Genomic DNA, 25,488 nt, shown 5'->3' on the forward strand with positions numbered 1-25,488 from the left:
GTCTTTCTGGGCATAATACAGGAACTAGATCCTAAGGCTCAGAATGCTGCAGTGTTTCATTTTTGGAGTGAAGATAATGCTGTTCACTGATGCTTCTGTTGTTTGTGGGACATCTGATGTTGAAATATTCATATTCACACATTTTCCAGACCTTCATCTTACCACTTCTCTCATTATTTATGAGAAAATAGAAGAGAATGATAGAATAAAATAACTTAAAAGATAGAATAAGATAGAGTGATAGAATGAAATCCTAAAAAAATAACTGGAAAAGACCTTCAAGATCATCAAGCTTCAACTCCCACTGAACTATATCATGACCAGATGTACTCACTTTTTGAACATTCCAGCAATGCAACATTTCCAGAACAGCCTGTTCCAATGCTTAACCAAGTAGAGAAATTTTTTTGTAATATCCAACATGAAGCTCTCTTGGTGCAGCTCGAGACCATTTCCCCTTGTACTATCAAGAATCAGACCTGGACATGGATTTCTTGTGTTCTTTTAGATGCAACTGGAAAAAGAGCAGGAACCAAACATCATCACCATCACTCTGAAAAAAAAACATAAAAACCCCCCAAAAAAGCTTGCAGAACAAACAAAACCCACACATGAGCTCCACCTGGCCAAATGCCAGTCCCTGTTTATTTCCAGAATAGGGTAAATTGTGGATGTGAGTCTCAGTAGGGAATTTCTAGCCAGTACAACAAAGAGGAGATTTCTCTGTTGGAAAAACCACAAATGCTGACAGCATCAGGTGCTTGGCTTCCTGCAGGAGAAGGGAAATGTGGCTCCCCAGAATGCTGGCTGCAGTACAGCATCCTATTCTTGAGCACATCTTGGGCCAGCTGTGCTTCAAATTGTTTATTTCACTAAACTAAACTCGTTATAAAAGCCAGTGGAGCAGAGTTGCATTCTGGCTATGGGAGTGGCAGAAAGGATCATGCAACATAGTTCTTTGTGTAATGAAGCAGCAAAAGGTGAAAGAGCTTTATTTAAGAAACACTACAGTTTTATATAGGGTAGGTCATGCAAAGCAGAATAGAAAAGGCTCATTGGTCCAAGAAGGCAACACCTCTTTGAAAACATGCTTTCTGCAAAACACCACGTGTCCAGCAGGTGTTTATTCATTGTTATAATTTCTTGAGATACTCAAGGCTTCAAGGCTGCTTTTCCCCTGGTTCCAGCAGTATCCAATGGCAGAGCAGCAGTAACAAAGGCTGGTTTGCCATGGACAGAAACTCTCATGTGAGCAAAGTGCCTTCTGGGGGTAGGAGGGACAGCAGATAATGAATTCAGCTGATGAGACTTTCCTCTTGGTTGTGCTTCCCACAGACCAAATTAATTCCAACAGCTGAGTAAAAGATGGAAAGACATGCTAATTAGCAGGGTTTTTTTATGAACTAGTTCTCTATTTCAGAATCTAATTAGCTTTCTAGATAAGGCTTAGACTGAAGTTTGTTTCTCCAGTGCAAGGATTATGTTCCTGTTTTTCCAGTGTTTGAAGAGAAATGCTTTGGATTGATGGGTAGTTATTTGTATAGTCCTTACTTATATATTTATGAATTGTATATAAACTGTCTAGGTGATGAGGGCCCTCTCTCATTACAGCTCTGGGGAAACAACAGAATAGATTCCTCCAAGACAGAGAAGGCAGAGGGAACATGAAGAATTACAAATTGTGGATAATTTTAAATTTCTTTGGAATGATGGAGAGCAGCCATGGTTGTGGGACCATAAAGTGAGGGAGAACTGAACAGGAGGAATCTGATGGAAACCATAGTAAGAGGAGAAAAGCCAAAAGGAATTCCCAAAATTCGTTTTTCCTACAGTTTATATGATGAAGGAAGAAACCAGAAAATATTTAATGGAAAACAAGGATAGAAAAAAAAGTGAAATACAGAGAAACATATGAAAAAATAACTTATATGTTCAATTGTCTATGAGGATAAAATAATCTCCTGACAAAAGTTTTGTATGTTTGGAGGGCAAAAGAGAAGTACGATAAATAGTTGTGCTGGAAGAAATAGAGACATAACACTCTGCTGTTTGCAGCCCAGCACACTGGATTTGCTGCCATGAAACATGTAATTTTAAAAATTCAAATCCACACTGGTGAGTAATTTCTCCTAAATTTCCAGGCCCCGATTTTTAATCAATGTTTGAAAATAATTAGAGAAACCATGGAAGAAGCTGACATGCTAGGCCAGGGCCAAACTTGAACTAAATTTTGCATTAAGTCTGATTTCAGAAACACTCAGGTATTTAAAAATAACAGGATGCTAAAATACTCTCTGTTTTATGACATCCATGAATAAATCCACAGAGGAAGTGCATATTTTGTACTGCAATGGTGGTGGAATCCAGTGAATAAAGCTTTTTTTTCTCTTAGCATGTTTGGAAGACAAGCTCTGAGCCTCAAGACTACAAAAGGTGAGGCTTGAAGAGAATTAATTTGCTAATTGGTGTTGGGACAGGTCAACCACAAAGGATACTTTAAAAAAGCCACCCAACACTCCAGCAGCTTCTTGCTGTGAGACAGATCTAGGACTGTGCTGCCACAGAGGTAATAAAGACAGACTCAGGAGTCTGCTTTTCCCTTCCAAAATTAGCTCACATTTCTAGGGACACCCTGAAAAAAAAATAGAGGAGGAAGAATGAGAAAGATGTTAAATTTGGCAATGATAATGAAACTCTGCATATTGAACTAGGATGAAGTTAGAGTGATTCTCTCTTGCCAGGGAGATTTGATTGCTGTTTTAATAGAATTATAAAATATAATGGAAAGAGGGAATCCAAAATTTCTCATATTTGATGGAATGTGTATTTGAAACATCTCAAAACTTAATTTAAGGGGATTTAGAAGGAGGGCTGGTAATACCCCTGTGGGACCCTGCAATGAAAATAGCCATGATCAAGTGAAGTCTTCAGCTTTCCAATAACACAGTGACATCTCAGATGTCCTTACAGATGCTGGTGAAAATACAGAGTGGTGCTGCCTCCATCAAATCAGTGACAGAGGGCACAGGAGCATTCAGAGGACGCTGCTCCTGCTGCAGGGGAAGGAATGGCCACACTGGTTTCCCTACCCAGATAATCAAACACTGTCCTGATCTCTGCAAAGTTATGGCCAAATTAATCTGCCTGCATGACATTTGTCCCTAAGGGCTATTTATGAGATCATGGTGTGAGAGAGAAATCAGAAATTCGTGATGTGTGGATGGGAAGCAGCAAACTGTGCAACATGCTTCTGAATTCTGGTTCAATGGTCAAAACACTCCCTTCTCACTGACTGCAGTGAGCTTTGACAGTGCTCTTGGAAAATCAATCTGGTCTTTCTGTAGGATTTTAATGCCTCTAGACTCTCAGTCATCATAGGAGATACCAGAGGTCCAAGCTGGGTGGAAGCCAGGCAGAAAGTAACAACTTTTTTTGGCATTAGTTTACACTCCATTTTAATCTCTAGAGTCTTGGGGTTGCAGTTGTATTCAAAAGGTGGTTATGTGGGTTAGAACCTATTACTCCTGTTTTGTTTCTTTTTTTGTCTGATGCTTCACCAGCATTGGAGGAGATGGGTGAAGCTCCTGTTAAGACAAGCTGTAACAAATCCAGGCAGGCTCCACACTCCCTGAAGAGCAGGGCCACCAAAACCAGAGCACACCAGTGGCTGGAAGGATCAGATCCAGAGCTGTGAGAACAATTCTGCAAGCTGGGCATGAGGGAGGGAAGTGGGGGGATGCTCAGTGAGCTACAGGACAAAAGAGAGGGAAATGATGGCTGGAAAGAGGAGGCAGAGTGTTCAAAGGATGGATTCTCCCAGCAAGGATCAGGGGGCACAAGTGCTGGCTTTGTGCTGCTCATCACACCCATAAATGAGGTGGGAAACAGGGAAAAGTGATGTGACAAGGACTATAAATTATTTGGAATTAGGTTAGTAAGAACTCAAGCTGTCTGCAAAGAGTTGCAGAAGGGACCTCATAAAATCTGAGTAACTGGATCATGAAACTGTAGATGTTAAACTCCACGTTGATAGCTGGAGGAGGAACAGGCATGAGCAGATATGCAAAAATGAGCTCCAAATTAGCCATCACATCTCCAGAAAAATTATCTGAGTCACTGTGGATAATTCAATGAAAGTATCAGCTCCATATTTGGGAGCAATGAAAAAAAAAAAAACAAACCCAAAGAAACAGACAAAAATTTAATAACCACTGAAAGATGAGATGAATACAACCATCACACTGCAGCAGCAAATCCCCAGTGTACCCACACCTTGCATTGTGCAAGCAGTTTGACCTCTTCCCGCTTCCTCATTGACAATTTCTTTTTTTAATATAGGTAGAAAAATCTGGGGGATGAATACTGAAAATGATCAGCAGCATGGAATATTTTCCATTTGAGGAGAGGCTAAATAGAAGTACTCCCCTTGGAAAGCAGAGAATTAAATCACAGGGGTATATAAAATATATCAAATATGTAAAATATATCAAATAATATATAAAATACATAAATATCCTCCACAAGTGGCATGGAAGATGTAAGTGGGGAACTATAGCCATTATTTTTTACTGTACAAACACACCATGAAATCGTCAGCAGGTCCTGAACAAACAGAAGGAAGTATTTCTTCAGGCAGTCTATAATTAAATTGTGGAACTCATTGCTGCAGGATGCCATGGAAGATAAAAGCATAAATGAATTAAAAATGTGATTAGACAAATTTATGGATTCACCTCCATCAAAGGCTGTTAAACAGAAAGAGGTGGTTTCAATATCTGACTTGGGAAATATTTCAGCAAAGATTGCAGGAAATCTGCAAGGATATTTTGAGGAAGGAGGGCAGAGGATTTTCAGTCCTTGTGAAAGGGATCATTTTCACTCCTGATTTTCCCCTATGCACATTCTCCAAACAGCTGAAACTGGATTGTCTCAAACACAGAATCCTGAACAATCCTTTGGCTTGACCCATTGTGACTCTTTATAACTCTTGTTTTATTTCATTTTTCCTTTATCAGCCTCCAGTTTTTATGACTAAACCACTGGATGAACTAAGTCTCTCAGTAGCACAGCTGCTCTTTGACCAAACTTCACAACCCTTTTTGATTTCTGGGGATGTTGGACATGTCTTAATGCTCAGCACCTGGAAAAAGCAGGAAGGATTTTCAATTTACTGCTGGGTACATGAGCCATAGAATTAATTTTCCTTGATGCACACTGGAGATGTTTTTGAAGGCTCTGTCAGGCAAGACTGGGCAGATGTCTGAGGCACATCATGGACTGAAAGCACAGTTCTAGCTGCTGGGCTGAAAAAATCTAATGAATTTCCATTATCTAAAAGAGCACTTGAAAGCACAACAAAAAAATAAATTGTGTAAATGATGCAGCTCTGGAACAGGATGCAAACTCCAACCGGGGGGAAAAAATAAAGCAACTAGGAAATGGAATCTGGAAATTAGTTTTTTAAAATTACCTCTTTTGTAAACTGATGCATCTGGCAATCTGCCTTTCCTCTTCCCCATATTCCTGTTCTCAAGGGGAGGCAGAAATGTGAGTCGGTGCATAGAAAAGCAGAGGTTAAGTGGACAGCAGCAGGGAAGTGAGGTGCCAGTGATATATTGGAATGGAAATGGGGGTGGTCGATTTGATCTGCATGTGCAGGGCATTATCTCATGAGGTCTCTTGATTTCACCATGGTAAAAGCACATCTGTGGCACTGCAGCTAGTTTCAGAAACTGTTAATAACAAAGCCAGAACCAATTGCACCGAGTCTCAAACCCACAGCAGAATAAAAATAGGGAATGGCTTTAACAAAGCCAGGAATACAAATCAGCAAAGAAAACGAGGAGGGGAGAAGTTGTTTAAGCTGAAGTACACTGTTGGCACAAGGACAAATATCTGTAAACTGCCCATGAATAAATTTAGGCTGGAGATTAGAAGAATTTGTCTAACCCTGAGAGGAGTGAGTTTTTGGAATTGCTTTTTAGTAGAAACAAAAGAGACAGAGCACTCTGTTTTCAAATGATAGTGAACAGCTTATATGATATTGTTTCTTGAAATAGAGAAGGACTGTGTCTGGCAAGCCCGGAAAACCCTTATATCTTTATATTTTGAGCAATTCTGTATTATAAGATGAAAGTAGATTTGAGATCATAAACATTTGAAGGGCAGGGAGAGAATTACTTCCTTGAGAAACTTCTGAGAGTGGTTATGCAATATTTTCTCAAAGGGACTCATGGATGACTCATCATTTGGGTTGTCTAAAATAAGGCTGAATAAAGCAGCAATCCAGGTAATTTCAGGATGTGCCAGCATGATGAACAAGTCAGTCTTAATTGTCATTCTTGATCAGGACTCATGCCATGGGGCCTGGGTGATTCAAACCCTGCAGCTCAATGGCAAAATTACAAAACACAAGGGGGTGGATTCTCTGAAAGCTGCTGAAAAGGAGAAGAGGGTGGCCAAAAGTTATGAATGTTGGGCTGGGGATTCTTAATTGCTCACCCCAAGGGGTGTTAGGTTTCCTTTTTGTTGGCATGAACAAGATGTGCATGCTGGAGAGGATCATGCAGGAGGAAACATTTCATGTGGAGGATGCCCATGGCAGGAGAGGATTGGAACTGGATGATCTGCAAGGTCCTTTCCAGTCCTAGCTATTCTCTGATTCTGTGATTTCAAAAGGAGGTTCAGGACCACCAATTCCAGCTACATAGTTCAAAATGTCATACAAGAACCTCAGGTTCTGAAAATTCACAAAATGAAGGCAATAGCCATGGAAGTCAGTACCTAAAACACCAGACCTCAGGTTTAAGGATTGGTCAGTGCAGACTGCAAAATTAGCTACTAATTTTAGTTTTATATATAAATAGCTTACTACACTCTGAAGATGACTTGTGGGGTGGTTTTTTTTTTTGTTTTTGTTATTGTTTTTGTGGTTTGTTTGTTTTTTAATTATTATTTTATTAATATTGAGCTGCCATTTAACTTTGTGTTTCACTATGGGAAAATATGATTTTGGAAATGTTCAGTGATCCCCTCTCCTCTTTCTCAGGGGTACAGGAGGGTGTTCTGCCATCAGAATGACAAACATAGCAGAGGGTTTCTGTTCAGAGCTGCTGGAACTGGGCTTGCCAAACCAGTGAAAATGATGGCATGGAGACTGGAATATGTGGAAAATAGGATGGAAAAGCAGGTCAGAATGTTTTTCTCTTACAAGAAGAGTCACTGGTGCTTAGATTTAGTGCATTTTTGAGATAACCTGGATCCTTTGTAGCATATCACTGTGGCACTAGGACAAGGCATGCTTTAGGTAAATAGTCACAAGGTAATGATTTCACAGTGGTGTTTTTAACAAACCAGAACAGATCTTTAACAAGATGAAGATACAAATTCTAGCTTCATGGATTGGCTGTTTTAATAGAAAATAAGGCAAATTTAAAGTAGACCTGCTTGGGAAATGAAGCTCTCCCAATGAGTTTTCTGATTTTAATTAAAACTGCAGTTTTGATTCTTTGCATTGTAAGCCTCATTTCCATGCATATCAGTACAAGGTCATTTCACAGTTCTCAGAGATATCTTTTAATCTACCCCCTTGAGACTTGCATTCCTTGATTAAATAAATATGCTCTGGGAGCACTTATTATCTGACCATGCCCACTTACACATCAGATGCCAGGCAGTTACCCTTTATTCTTAATATACAATCAAATTGATAAAAGCATTGAAATTCTGGGCTCTGTCCAACACCAACAGATAAATAATTTAAGTAAAAAAAAAAAAACTTCAAGTTCCCACATTGCTTTTTCATGATCTCACTTGATGTAACTTTCAATACTGAGAATACCAGAGCTGGACAAAACTCTGACAGCAAGACCTTCACCAGCAAAAATATAGGTTCAGAATCATTAATTATTTCCTACTGATTCTGCTAAACTGCTTTAGCTGGGAAATGAAAATGCAAATCCAGAATCCAAGCCACTGCTTTGAGATAATGTCATTCAACTTTCACAGAAGTGATCATATTAGCCAAAATTTTTTCTAAACTTGTTGTATATAAAACAGTGAATATTTAAAAATGCAGGAAAAGCCCTCACATGTATCCACCATTAATGAGCACAAAGGTGACCAATGTGACAATTTGATACAGCTGCAAATAGGAAATGCTGAGGAAGCTCTGAAATGTCAGATAAAAAAGGTCAAAAGCTTATTTCCTCCTCCAGCATCTTTCACTTGTTCTGTTCTGTCTCTGTTTTCTTATCATTTATTTATTTCTTATCATGGTGTTTCTCTACCATGTTCAGCTGTAATGGGTTGGTAAGAACTCAGGTAAGGAAATTACAATGAATGGGGTGGGTTTTTTTATTTCTTGCACAGAAAAAAATGACAGATTCTGTATGTCTTATTCTGAGAAACCTTCCCTGTAATGTTTGTGAGTTGTCACAAGATGAGCTGAAATCTGCAGTTCTGTTTCATAAAAGCAATGTTAAAGGCCAAAGTTTGTTATTGCAAACTCTGAACTTTCCAGGGCAGCAATTCATTTCAGCATTTTGAAGACGACAAGGATCTTCTCACAATCCAGCAGAGGGCCCTGGATCTGATTTCACTTCTTTCTTTTCAGCAGAAAATGATTTTACTAATACAATGGAGCTGTTCACAGGAAACCAGCTCAACCTTGTTTTCAGTTCAGGTTTTGTTTTTTTTGTAAAAGTTAAGTTGCATTAGAGAAAGAACATGGCACAAGTTACAAAAAACAAGTAATCAGACTTATTTACTTAACTACCAACTCCACTGCAAAACACAAAGAATAAAAAATGATGATTTTAGAGGTTATTTATATCTGGGATTAATCCTGCCTGGTTTTGCTTTTTCAGCACTGACCTCAGCTAGAATTTGGGGAATGTAGGCTTGTGTTCATTGTAGGCATTTAATTCACAAAATAAAGCCACAGATGAGTAGAGCTGGTGAGAATTTGCAGTTTGCTCTCCCCAGTTTGAATAATGTGATGTACAGAATGCACTACAAAGTGATTTTGAAATGTGAAACATTAATGTTCCCTTTGAAGGGCTGATATCAAGTGCCAAATGATATATCAATTAAATGGAAAACAAATCCCAGCCCTGCAAACATTGTACAAAAACAGCTTCTTTGAAGACTAATTACAAGTGTAAAATAGAGCCTGGTTGTACAACACTTCTGTTAACTGGAGTTTAATTCCATGAATTTAATAAAAAATAGATCTCAGAACAATTCCAGCTTGGCTCCACATGGCAAAGTGGAATTGCTGCCTGGCTCAGCCATCTGTGGGTCTCTGGAATCCTGCACCATTCCCACCTCAGGGATGAGCTGTGTGGGCACTGACAGGCAAAGGGTTGTGCTCAGTATTCCCAAATCCTCTATCTCACCCAACCTTCAGCTCCAAAGTCAGCTGGACACATCCAGAATTTCCTGTTCTGAGACAGAGTTGCTGTGCTCAGGTGTGACTGGGAACAGGGATCAGCCTCTTCCTCAGATAACTTCTTCCCATGAGCAATGTTTAGATTAAAAGTGATAAATGGGGAGTTCTGAGCTGGATTTTCATTTATGGATTAGCCCCTATGGATGCTGTAAAGCTGTTCTTACTTCTCATTTGTATGTAAAATAAGACAATTAGGCCTGTGCTGTAAAAATGAAAGAAAAGACAAATATGGAGCTCATTGGGGAATATGATTACACCAAGGCAGCAATTGCAATGTTCAGACCTCTCCTCAGACCACTTAGATTTAATCTGATCTCTCAGGTTATCAGGTATTTTAGATGAACCAATGTCCTGCACAGCAATATCCTCATAGCAGCTCTTGGAAGCTCTGCTGATTTTCCTCAGGTGGAATTGTTTAGAGGTATCTCTGGGCACAAAACATTGCTTTTACCATCATGTGTTCCCTTTCACTGCAGTTTGGCCAATATTTCCATATTGCAGCAGCTCTGGGTCCTAGGAATGGAGGTTGTGCCTCTCAGTTACACTACAAGGAGCAATCTCTTGTGGGTTTTGGAAGTGATTGTAGGTTTTATGTCCATGGGCTGAGTCTCTGGTAGCCTCTGTGCCATGACAAATTAGAAATGAAAACCATTTGAGTCTCCTCCAGCACACAGGCTGTAATCTTTAGTATCTCTGGGTTTCCAGAGATGTGCAAATGGTGCATAATCAACACTCAGAGCCTGATAAAGGCATGGATCAGCATAAATCAGGACTCAGAAGCCAACCTCTAATGGGCCTGCTGAGGAGCTCTGTAAGTGCACAGAGCACTCAGTGCACAAATACCTCCTGATGTAATGCAAGGGAATGAGAATTCATTAACAAATCTGTTTCTGCATCTCTGGCTGCACCTTTGGAGTACCAGCCTGTCTGTCCTATGATTGACACAATTCTGGCCAGACCTTTGTCTCACTTTTTTCAGCTTCTCCCTAAGCAAATTTGTGGATATTTTTATTGTAATTATCTTTTTGTTTGCTTTCACTGTTCTACCAGTATCAAATTATCTTTTTGTTAGCTTTCAATGTTTTACCAGTATCAAACCATTGCCCATATAAACTTCTGGGGTGATCTGCTCAGGGCTCACAGGGCTGTGTTGTTGCATATTTTCCTTTCAGCTGGATCATTAGCAGTGCAATTAAATAGCACCAGACCCATTGGTGTCAGTCTGGACATTTTCCTCAGTGATGACTGGCTTCTGAAACTGCTCTGCCAGGACTCAAAAAGCCAGTCCTGTTCCATGCAGCTGGGAATTTCTACAGGACAAATTTTAAATTCTAGTTCTTCTTTTATGATCCCTGGGCTGGGCTCCCAGGATGAGCACAGTAAAAGGAGAAGAAGATTATTGTTCTGAAGATGCTTCACTTGCAGTGGCATGCAGAGGTCCTGCTGCCACATGGAGGATGCACTTGCAAGTAATATCCTCAGGAAAGACCATGGATTCAGATTCACACTCCTGGGCCAGTGCCCTCCAGGACAAAGAGTCATTTCAGTAGATTTGTGTTCTAGAGGGGAGTACAGAGCCTCTCAGACCCTGGGTGGTAAATTTGGGATATTTGGCATATTTGGGTGGCAAATCCAGCTGCCAAGGCCAGTACTGGATATATCCTGGATATGCCATCTACTCACCTGTCTACTCTGCTCAGCTGTCTCTACACAGAGGTTGGAGCTGGGAAGGAGAACAGACCATGTTCATCAGAGGTTTGTTGGGTTTCCTCCTCTCTGAGCCCTGACAAACACCCACCCCAGGGCTGTGCCAGGTCACAGGTTTGATAGTTTTGCTGTTTAAGCTCCTGTCACTGGATTTCCTTGCAGAACCCTCTTTCCAGAGAAACAGAGGTAATCCTCAGTGCTCCTAGAGCACAGGGATTGATGTGCAGGGATGAAGGACAGAGCAGTCAGTCAGGCTTACCCAGGGAAAGCACCACCTTTAATCACATGGCATTACAACTGCAGGGCTGGAGAAGCTGAAAGCTCTGGCATGATGTGGGAATTAAAGGGCCATGCAGGGTCTCTGGGCACTGCTGTGATGCACCCAGCAAACTTCAGAGCAGAGGTAGTGAAAGCAGGTTAAATCACACAACATGCAGTAAAAATGCTGCTATTTACTCTGGTGATTCTGAAATTGCACTTACTAAAGATCCAAGCTGAACCAGTCTTCCCATTTTACAGCATGTGGGAAGAGTGGGGCTATCCAGGAGATAATTTTAGAGAGCTGCAGTGTTGGACTCAGTACCTGTCTGGGAAAGCTGGAAAGGTGTGATCACACCTGCACTTTCTGCCTTTCCTGGGCTTGGCCCATTTTCCTGGCACTGAGATGCCTGTGCCTTCAGAGCAAAGCTGGCTTCCAGAGCCAGGGCTGGGGCAGACACTCCAAATTCCACAGCAGTCTGGAGCAGGAGCCTGTGGGGGTCCCAGGGGGGCTGTGGGGAAGGTGGGGAGGTGGATGATGCCTTGAAGCTCTGGAGTTTGGGGTACCTGTTTCCAGAAATATGATCACAGTTGTGGCAGTGGGAGGAGAAGATGGAAAGGACCTTGGAGAGGCTGCCTGGCCCTTCATTGCCAGAGCTTGTGGAGGTAGGCAGGGAGAAGGTGGAAGACCAAAGACCCAAAGGGCTCCCTGGGAAGGATCTCTGTGGGCTGTAAGGTGATGAGTGACCTTTGTTGTGGGGACACAACCAGCACCCACAGGCTGCCTTTCCTCTCAGGCCTTTTGCCTCTCTGCAGTGACAGTTTGAGTGGTTTGGCTTGCCCAGGAGGTGTTGCTATTCCCACCAGGTTTCCAGACTTTCTCTGGGGGTTCCAGTCCCTCTCCATGTCCTGTAAGGTGGGTGTGTGCCAGATTAACCCCACAGCACTGGATCTCCTGGGGGTCCCACCTGTGTGTCCAGGTGGGATCTGATGGCAGGATGCAGAAGGGGATTCTTGCCTGCTGGCCAGCCCAGAGCTGCCACACTCTGCCTGTGTGAGGCTGAGGATGTGAGACACGTGGAAAGCAGGTGGGCTGCAGTGCAAATGTGCTGAACTGAAAAAGTGACTGTAGCTGCTTCAGTGTTGAAATATTTTCTCTGGGGTAGGGGAGGTTGTTTTACTTATCTTCATTTTCCTATTTATGTCAAAAGCCTTTTTTTTTTTTTTCTTTTTTCCTCTTTCATTTTTCCTATTGCAATTCATTTATTCTAAAACCTCAAGAAAAATCCTCAAGGAAGAGGAGATGATTTTTTTTTTCCATTGCTGAATCCCTTGATATACTCTTCCAGGTCCTGTGCTCTTTGCTGGTAATGTTACATCTGAAACCACAAATCCCCTCGAGGTTCAAAGTCACTTTGTCCCAGCATCCCCAGAGCACAAAGGGCTATAATGGAAAGAGAAGCAATTTGTGTGCCTGTGTTTTCAGACTTCATACATTCAGAGGTTTATAATGTCCAAAGGGTAGATCAAGATAATTAAATACCTATAAGCAGAGATAGATGAGCCCCATGCAGGTCAGTTTGCTACAAAATACAATACAAGTACCAGGAGCTTTTGTAAATGCATTAAAAATAGAAAGAATTCATTTTTGTTCTTTGTGTCACTTAAACTCATACCTCTCTTAAACAGGTATTTGATTAAATCTTCATCCAGCCTGATCTTCCTGTAGGAGCCTTAAAAAAACCCTCCAAATTAACTTTATGCAGGACAGTCCAGGTTGGGCCAAGTTCAAAGTTTTCTCTACAGCATGAAAAATGGACTAATCAAGGTTTTTAAGTATTGTCTTGTTGCTCCTGTTGATTTTTTTTTTCACTCATCCTGGCAAACCAAAGCTTTGCTATCAGAAATGTATGTCCCACATCTGTGGTGGTCAGTAGGAGCTCAGGGTTTGTATCCAAGGTTTGAAGTCAGACCTGTAGTTTTCCCTTGCAATATTACATGGTGATGAGCAGAGCTGATTGTATTGCATGAGACTGTTGCAGGTCACCTGAGAACTATACAGTAAATGGTGAAATAAAGTCCTGGGTTGCACTGAAATTGGGATCCCTGAAGAAAAAATAAAAAAATAAAAAAAACCCCAACAAACCTTTTTGTGTTTTGTTTATGTACAACTCTAAACTCATTAAGGTTGGAAAAGACCTCCAAGATCTTCAAGTCCAACCTTTGACCAATTGATCCCATGGCACTGGGTGCCACTTACAGACATTTCTTGAACCTCTCCAGGTGTGGTGACTCCACCACCTCCCTGGGCAGCCCCTTCCAACACCTGACAATCCTTTCCTTGGAGAAGTTGTTCCTGATGTCCAACCTGATCCTCTCCTGGTACAACTTGCTGCCATTTCCTCTTGTCCTGTCCCTTGCTCCCTGGAGCAGAGCCTGAGCCCACCTGGCTGTCCCCTCCTGTCAGAGAGTTGTGCAGAGCCAGAAGGTTCCCCCTGAGCCTCCTTTTCTCCAGGCTGAGCCCCTCCAGCTCTCACAGCTGCTCCTCAGCAGACTTGTTTTCCATTCTGTTCCCCAGCTCTGTTCCCTTCTCTGCACACACTCCAGCCCCTCAATGTCTTTCTGGTCATGAGTGGCCCAAAAATCATCACAGGATTTGAGATGCAGCCTCACCAGTGCCCAGCACAGAGGGACAATCACTTCCCTGTCCTGCTGCCCCACTGTTTTTGATACAGGCCAGGATGCCATTGGCCTTCTTGACCACCTGGGCACACTCTGACTCCTGCTTGTCCCCATTTCGATTCAATAAGCAGAGCACACAGTCCACACTCTTTCTTCTGAGTCTTTTTCTGTAGTAGCACTGCTCATGGCAGCAGCCTCAGACCATGATAACCCCTTTGGTCTGTGGAAATTAATCATTCCTAGCAGCAGTGTGCACACATTCTGATGATGCTGCGTTATCACAAGACCTTTGTGATGGCCCATTGCTCACACAGCAGAGCTGCCAGGGGCTCAGTGCTCTTACAGACCTCCTGAGAGCTTCAGCCCATTGCACACTCACACAAAGAGACTCATGGGGCACCCCAGGGAGTGGTGGATGCAAGAGAAAACCAGGAAACCCAAATGAGGATGTACATGAAGAACTACAGGAAGACATATTTTTAAAAATAAAACATACTGTATATAATTAATTTCATTAATATCAGTGTTGACATCATCAGAATCTTGCTGAAACCATAATCAGAAATTATTTATGTCAAAGAGGGAAACATGAATTCAGAAAAATTAATCTCCTTTGCTCATGAGGTAGACCCTGATGGTATGGGATGGGATTTGGCATTACAACCATGACTAAAATCATTGCTGCTGATCTACAGCAAACATGTCCCACCTTGAAATAAAGAAATAAAAATCTAATTAGCCTGGGCATGTGAGGCTGGTGAGGCCCTGGCACAGGTTCCCCACAGAAGCTGTGGGTGCCCCATCCCTGGAAGTGCTTCAGACCAGGTTGGATTTGGCTTGGAGCATCCTGGGATAGTGGAAGGTGTCACTGCCCATGGCAGTGTGCTGGAACTAGATGATTTATGGTCTTTCAGGTCCCTTTCATCCCAAATCATTCTGTGATTTTCAGACAGCAGAAGACAGATTGAGGATAAAGGTGGTAAATGGAAATCCTCAAGGCTACTTTGGAGGCTTTTCATCTTGTACTGTGGTCTTACTCTGGATTTCCTTCCCCCTTGTCTGGAAAAAGTGGAAACAGGTTCAATTTTCAAACCCAAGCATAAGCTTGCTGTATCTGGAGAGGGTCTGAAGCCCACCTAGGGATGCTGTGACATACAGATCCAGGGCTGCAACAGGCAGAGAGCCAGCTGGGCATGAAATCTTCTGGCTAGGACAATTATGCTCCACTTTATAGCTTGACCTGTCACATGACAAGAGAGAGGCCCTTCTACAAGGCAGGGAATTTGTTTCCTTGACCCATCAGTGCCAGAACTCTGCAATGCAGGAATGATCCCATACCTTTCCCCTGAGTCCATACCTCATCTGTAAAAGGACAGCAAGGAAACTTATTCCTAGCTCACCTCAGAAGCAGCACAGATTCTGTGAAAGCACAGATCCTGCCCTGTGCTTTCACCTTTGCTGTATCTCATGCTGCTGCTGCTCACACTGACAGCAAAAATTCCTGACACTTCTCATCGCCTCGGTATACACACAATTTCTGCGAGGCAGTATGCAAGAAAATATAATGGCACAAAAGAAAAAAAAAACGAAGAAAAAAAACCCCACAAACACCTGCTGTGAGTTTATTTTGATAAGTGTCAATGAGCTGCGATCATGTCTCCAAACAGAGAGGAGCCAACTAAACAAACAAAACCCGGGGCAGAGCGCGGCTCCTCTCGCTGGGTTAGGGGCTGGCGGGGAGAGGGAGGAACGGGGCGATTTTGGGGTGTCTCTGGGAGCTCTGCGCCCCCGGCCGGGGAGGAACGGGGCGGTTTTCGGGGTCTCGCTGGGAGCTCTGCGCCCCCGGCCGAGGAGGAACGGAGCAATTTTGGGGTGGGCTCACTGGGAGCTCTGCGCCCCCGGCCGAGGAGGAACGGGGCGATTTTGGGGTGTCTCTGGGAGCTCTGCGCCCCCGGCCGAGGAGGAACGGGGCGATTTTGGGGTGTCTCTGGGAGCTCTGCGCCCTGGGCCGAGGAGGAGCGGGGCGGTTTTCGGGGTCTCGCTGGGAGCTCTGCGCCCCCGGCCGGGGAGGAACGGGGCGGTTTTCGGGGTCTCGCTGGGAGCTCTGCGCCCCCGGCCGGGGAGGAACGGGGCGGTTTTCGGGGTCTCGCTGGGAGCTCTGCGCCCCCGGCCGAGGAGGAACGGGGCAGTTTTCGGGGTGTCTCTGGGAGCTCTGCGCCCCGGGTCGGGGAGGAACGGGGCGGTTTTCGGGGTCTCGCTGGGAGCTCTGCGCCCCCGGCCGGGGAGGAACGGGGCGGTTTTCGGGGTCTCGCTGGGAGCTCTGCGGCCCGGGTCGGGGAGGAACGGGGCGGTTTTCGGGGTCTCGCTGGGAGCTCTGCGCCCCGGCTCTCCCGGCGGTGCGGGCGGAGCCGCGGCTCTCCCGGCGGGCGCTGCCGTGCGCGGCTGCGGCGCCTGCGGGATGCTCCGGAGCGCAGGGATGCGGAGGAGGAGGAGGGGGGCTGCGGGAGGGGACACGGAGGGATGTGCCCGCCTGCAAGGGGGCATTTCTTCCCTTCCCCGCACAAGCCGATGCCTACCCTGCTGAAGCAGTTAAACGGCGGAGAGCAGCAGCAGCCCGGCTGGCTGATTCCTGCCCTGTGATATGCCAGCCACAGGGTGACGCAAGGGCTGGAAGGCTCCAACTAACAAGCCATTTTCACCTGCGTAATAAGCGCCAGTGGAGAGATACAGCGGCGGCGGCTCCCGGTCCCCGCAGCCGGCCAGACCGCAGCACCAGCCAGCCCGGCGGCCACCGCAGCCCTTCTGGTGGCCCCCGCTGCATCCCCAGAGCCGGAGATCAGCGGCCGCCTCGCAGGCAGCATGTCAGCCCCGCCGGACCCGCAGGAGCTGCTGCTGGCGGGCGCTGGGGCGCACTGGGCTGCGGACGGGGCGGAGATGCGGGATGGAGATGGGGCTCAGCAGCGGGAGCAGCTGGGGTTCGGCTCCGCCAGGGAACACCCGCCCGTTACCATGGCGACTGCATCCCCAGGTAAAAGGCGAGGGGTACCCAGGGATGCTCAGCAAAAGGGGCCCTGCCGGCAGCATCTCCCGATTGTCTCGTTCCCGACGCTTGCTCTGTTTTTCTCCCAGCCTGGCTGCTTGGAAACATTGCTAACGAGTTAGTGAGCGCATGTAGGGAAACAGAAAATAAGGAGGAATTGCGGCCTTTGCAAATAGTTATTTTTTGCCGATGTGGGGGAGGGGGGACGCGGGAGCCAGCCAAGTTCCCTAAAGCTCTTTGCAGTTTGTTAGGCACAAGACAACCAGATTTCAGGCAAATTTTGAAAGGCATTTGATTTCACTGACTTCATGTGGATCTGTCCTCATTTGTCATACACCTGTTCACATCTAGAGTGACAGATCTCAACAGAGTTACTTCAGCTATTCCCCGTGCACCTGGAATTTCTGCATGGCCCCTCGTGTTATTTCAACACCCAGCTTTTAATGGAGTGCCTCTTCTGAAGTGTTTGTACATGTTGTGCATGCTTTTGGGGCTTGTTCATTTATTTGTGGACTTCTTGCTTGCTGTGTTTTCCACCTTTTGAACTCTGAGGTGTTTTCGTCTTCAGGTGCATTCAGTTTAGGGTCTGCAGGTTCATTGATTTTCAGTTTATTTTTGGGATGTGTTCAATTTCCCTTGGTTTAGGGTCGCTTTCTTTTAGTAAGTGCATCAATAGCTGGTGTTAATCTGTTCATGAACTCCAGGAGGCTTCAGCTCCCCATAGCTTCTGGTAGAAATGTTTGAGGGAAAATGACTCTTTCCTTCTTGGTGACAATTCCCTACTTTCTTCCATGTGGTTTGTCAGAGAACCCAAACAGCCAGAAACCCCAGCCCTGGGGGAGCTGATGCATCCCATCTCACTGGGAAGTAGATGTTTCCATTACAGAGCCTGAAGCATTAAACTTGTCTTGAGTAAGTTGAGGGTCAGGGCTCGGGACAGGGATCGATCTCTGTTATGCAATAGCTGCAGGAGCATTAGGAGCTGCGTTTTTGGGCTGAGTCCCTTCTAATCCCCTCCAGTCAATCAGCACAAAGAGTGGCTGGCCAGGAACAGCACAGTCTGTGGCTGTGTGTGCTGTTCTGCTCATACCCACACGCAGGGTTCAGGGTCTGGGTGTGTGTTTCCCCTTGGATGTTCCCTGGTGCCTGTCTGTCTATCTGTCTGTCTGCCTGATGTGAGTCCAGGGGTAAAACAGGACCTAACACCCCTTGGCTGATGTGGGAAATGCTTTAGCTCTGGGCAGGCAGCTCATCTGCTGATGTGCTGCTCATTCGCTGAGCTGAGTGCTGGGTTGTGAAACGTGACTTTCCACTGGAGGCACAGGCAGAGGGCTGGGAATGTCAGGCTGCTTGAGAGTGTGAAGGGGGCAGGACTGGGGTCTCCAGGTGGGGCTGCCTCAACCATATAATGACACAAACAAGGGGGGAAAAGAATCATGTGAGATTTTTTTGTTCACTGTTGGATAAAAATACGGCCATGCTGAATCTTAGTGTACAGAACAAAGAGGGGTGGTCTCTTAAACTGTGTAAATCACCATTACATGGAATCACTGTGGAACTGCTTACATTTGAGGAAGGCTTCTTCAGGCTTGAGATATCTGTAGATTTACACTTAGAGAATGCAGGATAGACAGATGGAAAGAAAAGAAAAAGAAGAAAGAAAAGAGAAAAAAGGGAAAGGAAGAAGAAAGAAAAAAAGATGCAAAAAAAATGTTAAGCTTTTGGAATCCTCTGCAAAGGGACTTTTGACATGTTTGTTTGCTTGTGTCAAACTGTGCCAAGGTGGAGGCAAAGTGAGTGATAGGGACATTTCTTAGGTGTTTTCTGGCTGTGGACTGTCAACCTGTCAAGCCAGCAGTACCATAAGAGTAGCAACGTGCTCTAAACATTTCCCATGTTGTTTTCCCTGCTCAATAAAGAGCGTTGTGTGGCCGTGTGCGTGTCTGTGACCACGGCAGGCAGAGCAGCATCCTGAGCAGCTCAGCCCTGCTCTGTCTGTGGCTGCAGCAGCTGGATTGCTGTTCCACACTACCTAGAGAGCCACGACTCCCGCCCCCTTCACCGGGGGAAGTAAATAATTCCCTTGTTCTCTCTGTGTGACTAAGTATTCATAAGTTTCTGAATAAGAAGGCTGTCATATTGTTGAATATCTGAAACTGTCAAGCTTTTCTGAAAACTCTTTCTCCTGCTTGGAGAGAGATTCCTGCCTGTTCCTGAGCCATAGGAATGGACCCAGCAGGAGATGCACAGCTCCAGCTTTTTTAAAACTCTGCCATAGTCTGCTGCAAACTCAAACACTCCTGACACAATGGGCCATGTGGGGACAGTTTAGACAAGGAGCAATCCATCCAAACAGGAGTGAACTGGACAGAATAATTTTCAGGTAGCTTCCCAGCTCATCCTGTATCTTCCTCCACACCTGTCAGACCGGTCTTTTTTTTTTTTTTTTTTTTTTTTTTTGTGAAAACCATAGTTAGGCTTTCCGAGGCAAGAGCAGGTTTGGAGTCTGGGAGATTCTCTCAGCATGAAAAGAACTGAAAACAAATGGTGGGAATTCATCACAGGTTGTGCAGATATTTTCTTATACAACCTAAAAATTTGCAAACTTTCCCTGATCTTGGCTTTTGTTTTAAGTTTGAAAACCAGCCAGGGATTGTTGAAAGGTTCAGGAATATTTTCAAGCTGGCCGTGGGCCCGGCTTTGAGCCAAGCTGGCTTTGTGTCAAAACCTGGTGAGTGGTTTCTGAATGATGAAAAGCAATGGATTTCACTCCCCATTCTTTGGATCAACCAAAATCAGCAGTGATTGAGACTGCAGAAGAAAATTCCCACGAGGAGTGGAAAGCTCAGAGATTTCTCAAGCAAGGGAGCTGCAGATCCCACATCAGCCTCTCTTCTTGCAGGGCTCCAATGAAGATAAACTCCAGTAGCTTCTGGGCAGGGATAAAGCTGTTTATCTTGCTTCTATCCTGAATTTTGCTGAAAATGTCTCTCTTCCTCAAATGCAGACTTTTCCTCCTTCCCAAAAAAGAGTTTGGTTCAGGGTGAGAGGACCTTGCAGGCAGCTCTTGCAAGGACTGGTTCTGAAGGGCTGGTGAGCAGTTACATGTTGGTGAAGAGAACCCCATGTCACCCAACACACCATCTGGTCACAGATTGTGTTATTTTATTTTTATGCACCAACAGTCATTAAAATCCCTTGACAGGAATTATTTCCAAAAATATTACACAGGCTAACAGGCATTCCCCAGGATAAATACATATGGTTTCCTCCAGAAATGGCAAAATGGAAGAATGGACTGTACTCCCATGCTGGATGTGTTTTCCAGGGGAAAAATTGCAGGGAAAGGGTAGGAACTGATACAAATGGTGATTCCTGTATAAGGATCTGGGAGATTTTGTGCAGGCTGGTGCATGGGTGGGTGTCTGTAGGGTGATGCAGTCAGTGGGATTATTCCCCTATGTCCATGCAGCTGAGATTGACAGAGCTGCCAGCTGATGCTCACTGCAGGCTTTCAGACAGGCCACAGCAGTCAGGACATCCCTGGCAATCCTGGCCCAATTCCAGATGCCTCCAAAGCCAGGTCACACGTGGGGTCCAGCTGCCCAAAGGGCACAGAGGATGGCATTAATAACTGGGACATGTCCATGGGGACACAATGGGATGGTGAATGTGGCCTGTGGAAACCCTTCTGAACAGCATCTGGGGGTTGGTTGGGATCCCCTGGGATGCCTCAATGGAGTGGGAGCCCTGTGCTTGTGGGAATAACAGCATCCATTTGGTGTGTGCCAGTGAGGGATGCAGGGGCTCAAAGCTGCTTGGATGAGGCAGATGAGTGGAGGAGCAAGGGGAGGCCAAATCTCAGGAGTGTTTCATGCTCTGATAGGTGCAGATATGACACAGAAGACTGTGAGGGGTGTTGGCTCCCACTGCTCTGTGATGAGGATAATCTCTAAAGTCAGTGCTCTAAGTAAAGACCTTCCTAAAATGATTTGTAGTGTCTGGGTTTGAATCTATGTGCTGTGACCCCATCTGTTCTCACCATCATCTAACCCACCAACCCACCCCTCTGCCTGCAGGGGACTGCAGTGAGGTGCCCCTGCCATAAACCTGACTTTGTATTGACAGTGCTGCACCAGTGAATCTCAGTTTATGGTTTCTCTCCAGTTACTGGCAGCTTTGAACCTCAGCATGAAAGAGATTTCTGATAGTTTTCAGGCAGGATGAGAGCCCTGGGGTTCACCTGGGTGGAGAGAAATAGGCATGGACATGAATGTCTGCACTGCTTGGGCTTGGCACTGACACTTTTTGGGATGTCAGGTCATGGATAAATGCAGCAGATTCCCCAAGACAGGTGGCTCTGTGGCATTTCCACCCTTCCCAGGTGTTGTCTAGGAAGATCTCCCTCTCCCCAAGCATCCATAGCAATGTTCTGCTCAAATCCCCCACACTGGAAAGGCCAAGATCCAAACTCTAATTTTTCAAGTTGCTGTAGAAAAGTCTTGGTATGGTGGATTCACTGACCTAAGCATGACACAGGGGAGCCTCAGCAGGTGTTTGGAAATATGTCCTGAGCTGCCAGGCAATCCTGCTCAGATTAAACCACCTGAGGCCAGATTTAGTCTCACTTTGGAGGAGTACATATTCATGCCAATTCTACTATGTGCATTTTAGTCCTTTCTGATTTAGAGAACTGAATTCAGTTTTTCTCTGCTGTCTGGATTAGCCACTTAAAACTTCTGATCTATTGCTGTGACTGAAGGGGACAGGGATATTTGGTGGAGGTTCTCCCCATTCCCTGGAGTTTTGTTAGTGCAAGCAGATTTTGCATAGGGCCAGAAACAAAGCGGATTTCTTCTCAGATCTTTCTGTTCTTGTAATCCTCACGAGGCTTGAAAAAGTAGCCTAAGCCCACAGTTAGCCATAAAAAATAATAACAAAAGTCCTGTTGAAGTATCATGCTTCATTCTCACTTGGGTAAAGTCAGAGCAATGGAAATGCTCTGCATTTGGAGTGCTCTCAGAGGTGCCTACAACTCCTGGTTTAAAATCCATGCAGCAATGCAGTTCTCAGTTCCATACAGATCAAAATGCAGCTGGGTTTTCCCTGTTCCTCACAGGGATGTAGATAGTTCTGTCTGCTTTTACTGCCACACTGATGAATTTTCTTCAGGCTCCAGGGCTGGGTTGAGGAAGAGGATGAGGCAGATGAAAGAGCAAAGTAGTACCAGGGAGGGTGACTCACCTGCCTCACTTTAATCTTCATCACTCAGTAATGAAATGTTTTATTCATAGGTGAGGAACTGAGGGGGAGAGTTTGGGTAGGAGGAGAATGGTGTGGTGGGCAGAGGCTTTGGATGTCCCAGTTACTGCAAGTGTTGGGGTTTGTGAGCTGCAGTATTTTCTGGGCTGTGAATCTCCCCTGGGCTGGGTGCCTCATTATCTCTCACTGCTACAAGGGTCTCTGGAGGCACATCTGTCTCCTTTTTCCTTCAGCTCTGGAAAGGCCACTCAATGACATGTCTTATGCCTTATTTTTACCAAAACACCTGAGTTGTGCAGGTTTCAGTCTGTCTGGGGACAGCAACCCCAGAAAATGTCTGCATGTTTGAGTCCTCCCAGCAAAGTTTGGGCAGATCCCACAGGTCTGTTTATCATGTCCTCACAGACCATGCCATGAAGGGATCCTGGCCCAACTGCATGGCTGGATTGGCCCTGCATGCTCAGGATTAGAGTTAGGCTCTGCTGTCAGTCCTAAATAAAAACTCTTTTTATTTAAGAGTTTTAGCTCAAAGTTCCTGAAACAACCAAGGAGTTGTGCTGCAGGTCCACATCATCAGCAGGGAATGGAGTTTTTTAAATGGGTGTCTTCTTGGGAATTTCCCTCACCCTCCCTCCTTGCTTGGCACCTGAAAAATGGGCCAAGTATGTACTGAGATTTTTCATTTTTAATGTAGCATTTATGTCTGTTCTTCATGTGCTGTTCTCTTACTTCTAAATCAGGACTGCTCACAAAATTCTGGGGGTTCTTGTTTTTCTTGAGTTGCTTGTTGTTTGCTTTTTTTTTTCCAAAAGAGAAGGTGGCCTCCACATAGCAAACCATGTTTCAAATAATGAAGAATTGTTTGCAATTTGTTTTCTAATTTAGGAGAATCTGTAGAGTTGGCATGATTCAGCACTCAGGAGCACACCTCACATTTAGTGTTCTTGTTTATTAAGACATTTCTGATTTATGGTCAGTCTATTCCTCCAAGAAACCTTGTACCTTCAACAGTGAGAATAAATTCTTGGCACTTACTTGTAAGAAAAGGTTTGAAATAGAGAGGACCTTAATCACCCATTTCAGTCCTCCTTATTCCAATGAAGTATTAAAGATTCTGATTTTATGGAACATAAATGCATTCTTAACTGCTATTAAAATTAGGATGGTCTTAAGCATATGCATAAAGGTGAGCATGTTTTGTTTAATTTAAAGATAAATGAGGTAGAAGATATATCATGTATAAATTGGCTTTATTACCCATTAGACCAGAGTGCTTCAGGACACTTGCATGCAAAATGGAAGTACCAGTACTTGCCCATCTCATTACAGCACTGTGAAAATTAACCTTTAAAGAGATGGGAAACATAGAATGAAAATCATAATCATCCTGCTGTTGTTTATTTTGATCTATCATGTGTGTGTAGGTGAGAATAAAAATTGTTAGAAATTACTACATCCTTCATAGGCCTGTCACTTTCAAATATTGAGGTGTTACCTCATAAGCATCAGCTTTGTACTTTAATATTCCTTAAGAGTGAGCTTTCCCATCTTTATTTAAATTACAGCTGATAAAAGAGTTATTTGCATATTTCTTTCACTGCTCTTATGAGTTGCCTGCCCTTGGTACAGCCTCCTGCTACCACGAGATCTTGTATGGGAAAAGGGAGCTGATTCTTCAGGGGTGATTTCAAGAATTGCTATCAACAGCTGCAGCATTCCCAAATCTCCCTCACACACCCATCCTGGATGCAGTGCTGCAGGGGGTGTTAGATTGGGGGCAGGGATGGAGAATTCTGCACTGGGGTGACTCTGCAGAGTCTTTTCTGTGCCATTCAGGACATGAGTTATGTCTTATTTTCCAGCAGTGCTGAATTTATGAACTGCAGCTGATTTATTGCCAGTAGCTTTAAAGGCTGAAGGGACTTCTTAACTGTGGCCAGTAAAAAGCAATTGCATGGGGCAGCCTGGAAATTTTCCTGCTTCCAGTCCCTCAGGATCTTGTGCTTCTCATCTCTGAGGGGCTTTTTTATGTCCAGATTATCAGTCCATGTCTTGGGTGCACATGTGGGTGAGCCCCGTGGCTGAGAAGGAGGAAACACCAGGTTGTATCCCAAACCTCATCATTTGCCATCCCTCACCCCATCAGAGCCCCCACAGACATTTCAAAGCCACAAAAGCAGGAGTTACAGCTCCAAATGTCATGCCCAGCTTTCCCTGCACTGCATTAGTCACAGGCTGCATGATCAGACAGAAATGCTCACCCTGGGCAGGCTCTGCAGCACAGCTGTGCAGAGAAGGGCTGCAGACAGCCTGAGCCATCTGAGCTCGGGCTGATGTTCTGCTGCTGAGCCTCGGCCCCCAAAACACTCAGGGACACCTGGGACAGAACTGCTGGAGGCAAAATCTGCATTTAAGGGCTGTGATCAGCCAGAGAGTTCTGCTATTCACAGGCTAACCCATCCCCTAAGTAGCAGCCTACCCCCACAAACATCATTTTGCATCTCAGGGAGGTGGGGACTCCCTCACCCCATGCCAGGCCAAAGGGCTGGATCCTGAGCACAGCCCAAAGGCTGCTGTAAATCTCTAAATTCAAGTGTTCACCTGTATCCAGGTCAGCTGCATCCCTCTCCCTGGGGGAGGCTGGGAGGTGAAGACCTGCAGCCAGCAGAGCTGGGGATCAGTGTCTCATCTCTGCTCTGATCTGTGCAGCAGCATTCCATGTGCTTGGTGGCAGGGGGAATGAGGTTTCACAGGTACCAGCTCTCTGCTGGAGCATGGAAGGGTCTGAATTCCAATCAGCCTTAATTGGGTCTTTTCCCTGGTGTCCTTAACGCAGGGGCTAACGAGATGCACTCGCTGCTCACGTGCACTGGAGATGTTTTGCATTTCACCACAAATTCCCATTCCTGTTGACTTCAGCACGATGCAACACACTGGAAATGAAATGTGCACTTCAGCTGAACTGGAAGCTGAGCTGCTCTGTGCAGGTGGAGCTGTGTGATAGCAGCAGCAGGCATTTGTTATTTGATTTCAGTAAACTGATTTCAGTAGAACGGGAAACGTCTTCTCCTGTTCCTTATAAAAGTTA

General features: G+C 44.9%; 1 protein-coding gene across 2 annotated transcripts in view; it reads left to right on the plus strand.

Annotated features, from left to right (window-relative positions):
• Positions 1-16,570: 16,570 nt before the first annotated feature.
• Positions 16,571-25,488, plus strand: part of RTN1 (reticulon 1) — a gene marked incomplete at its 5' end in the record, with an annotated part of 114,632 nt that continues 105,714 nt past the window's right edge. The window contains one exon of one of the 2 annotated variants that reach the window (XM_079309317.1): positions 16,571-17,126. In XM_079309317.1, the coding sequence (XP_079165443.1) occupies positions 16,958-17,126 (169 nt within the window). The remainder of the gene's footprint in view (positions 17,127-25,488) is intronic. The other variant, XM_079309318.1, reaches the window with a different exon arrangement.

The sequence above is a fragment of the Erithacus rubecula genome (genome assembly GCF_903797595.1).
Source record: "Erithacus rubecula genome assembly, chromosome: 6".
In the NCBI taxonomy this organism is placed as follows: Eukaryota; Metazoa; Chordata; class Aves; order Passeriformes; family Muscicapidae; genus Erithacus; species Erithacus rubecula.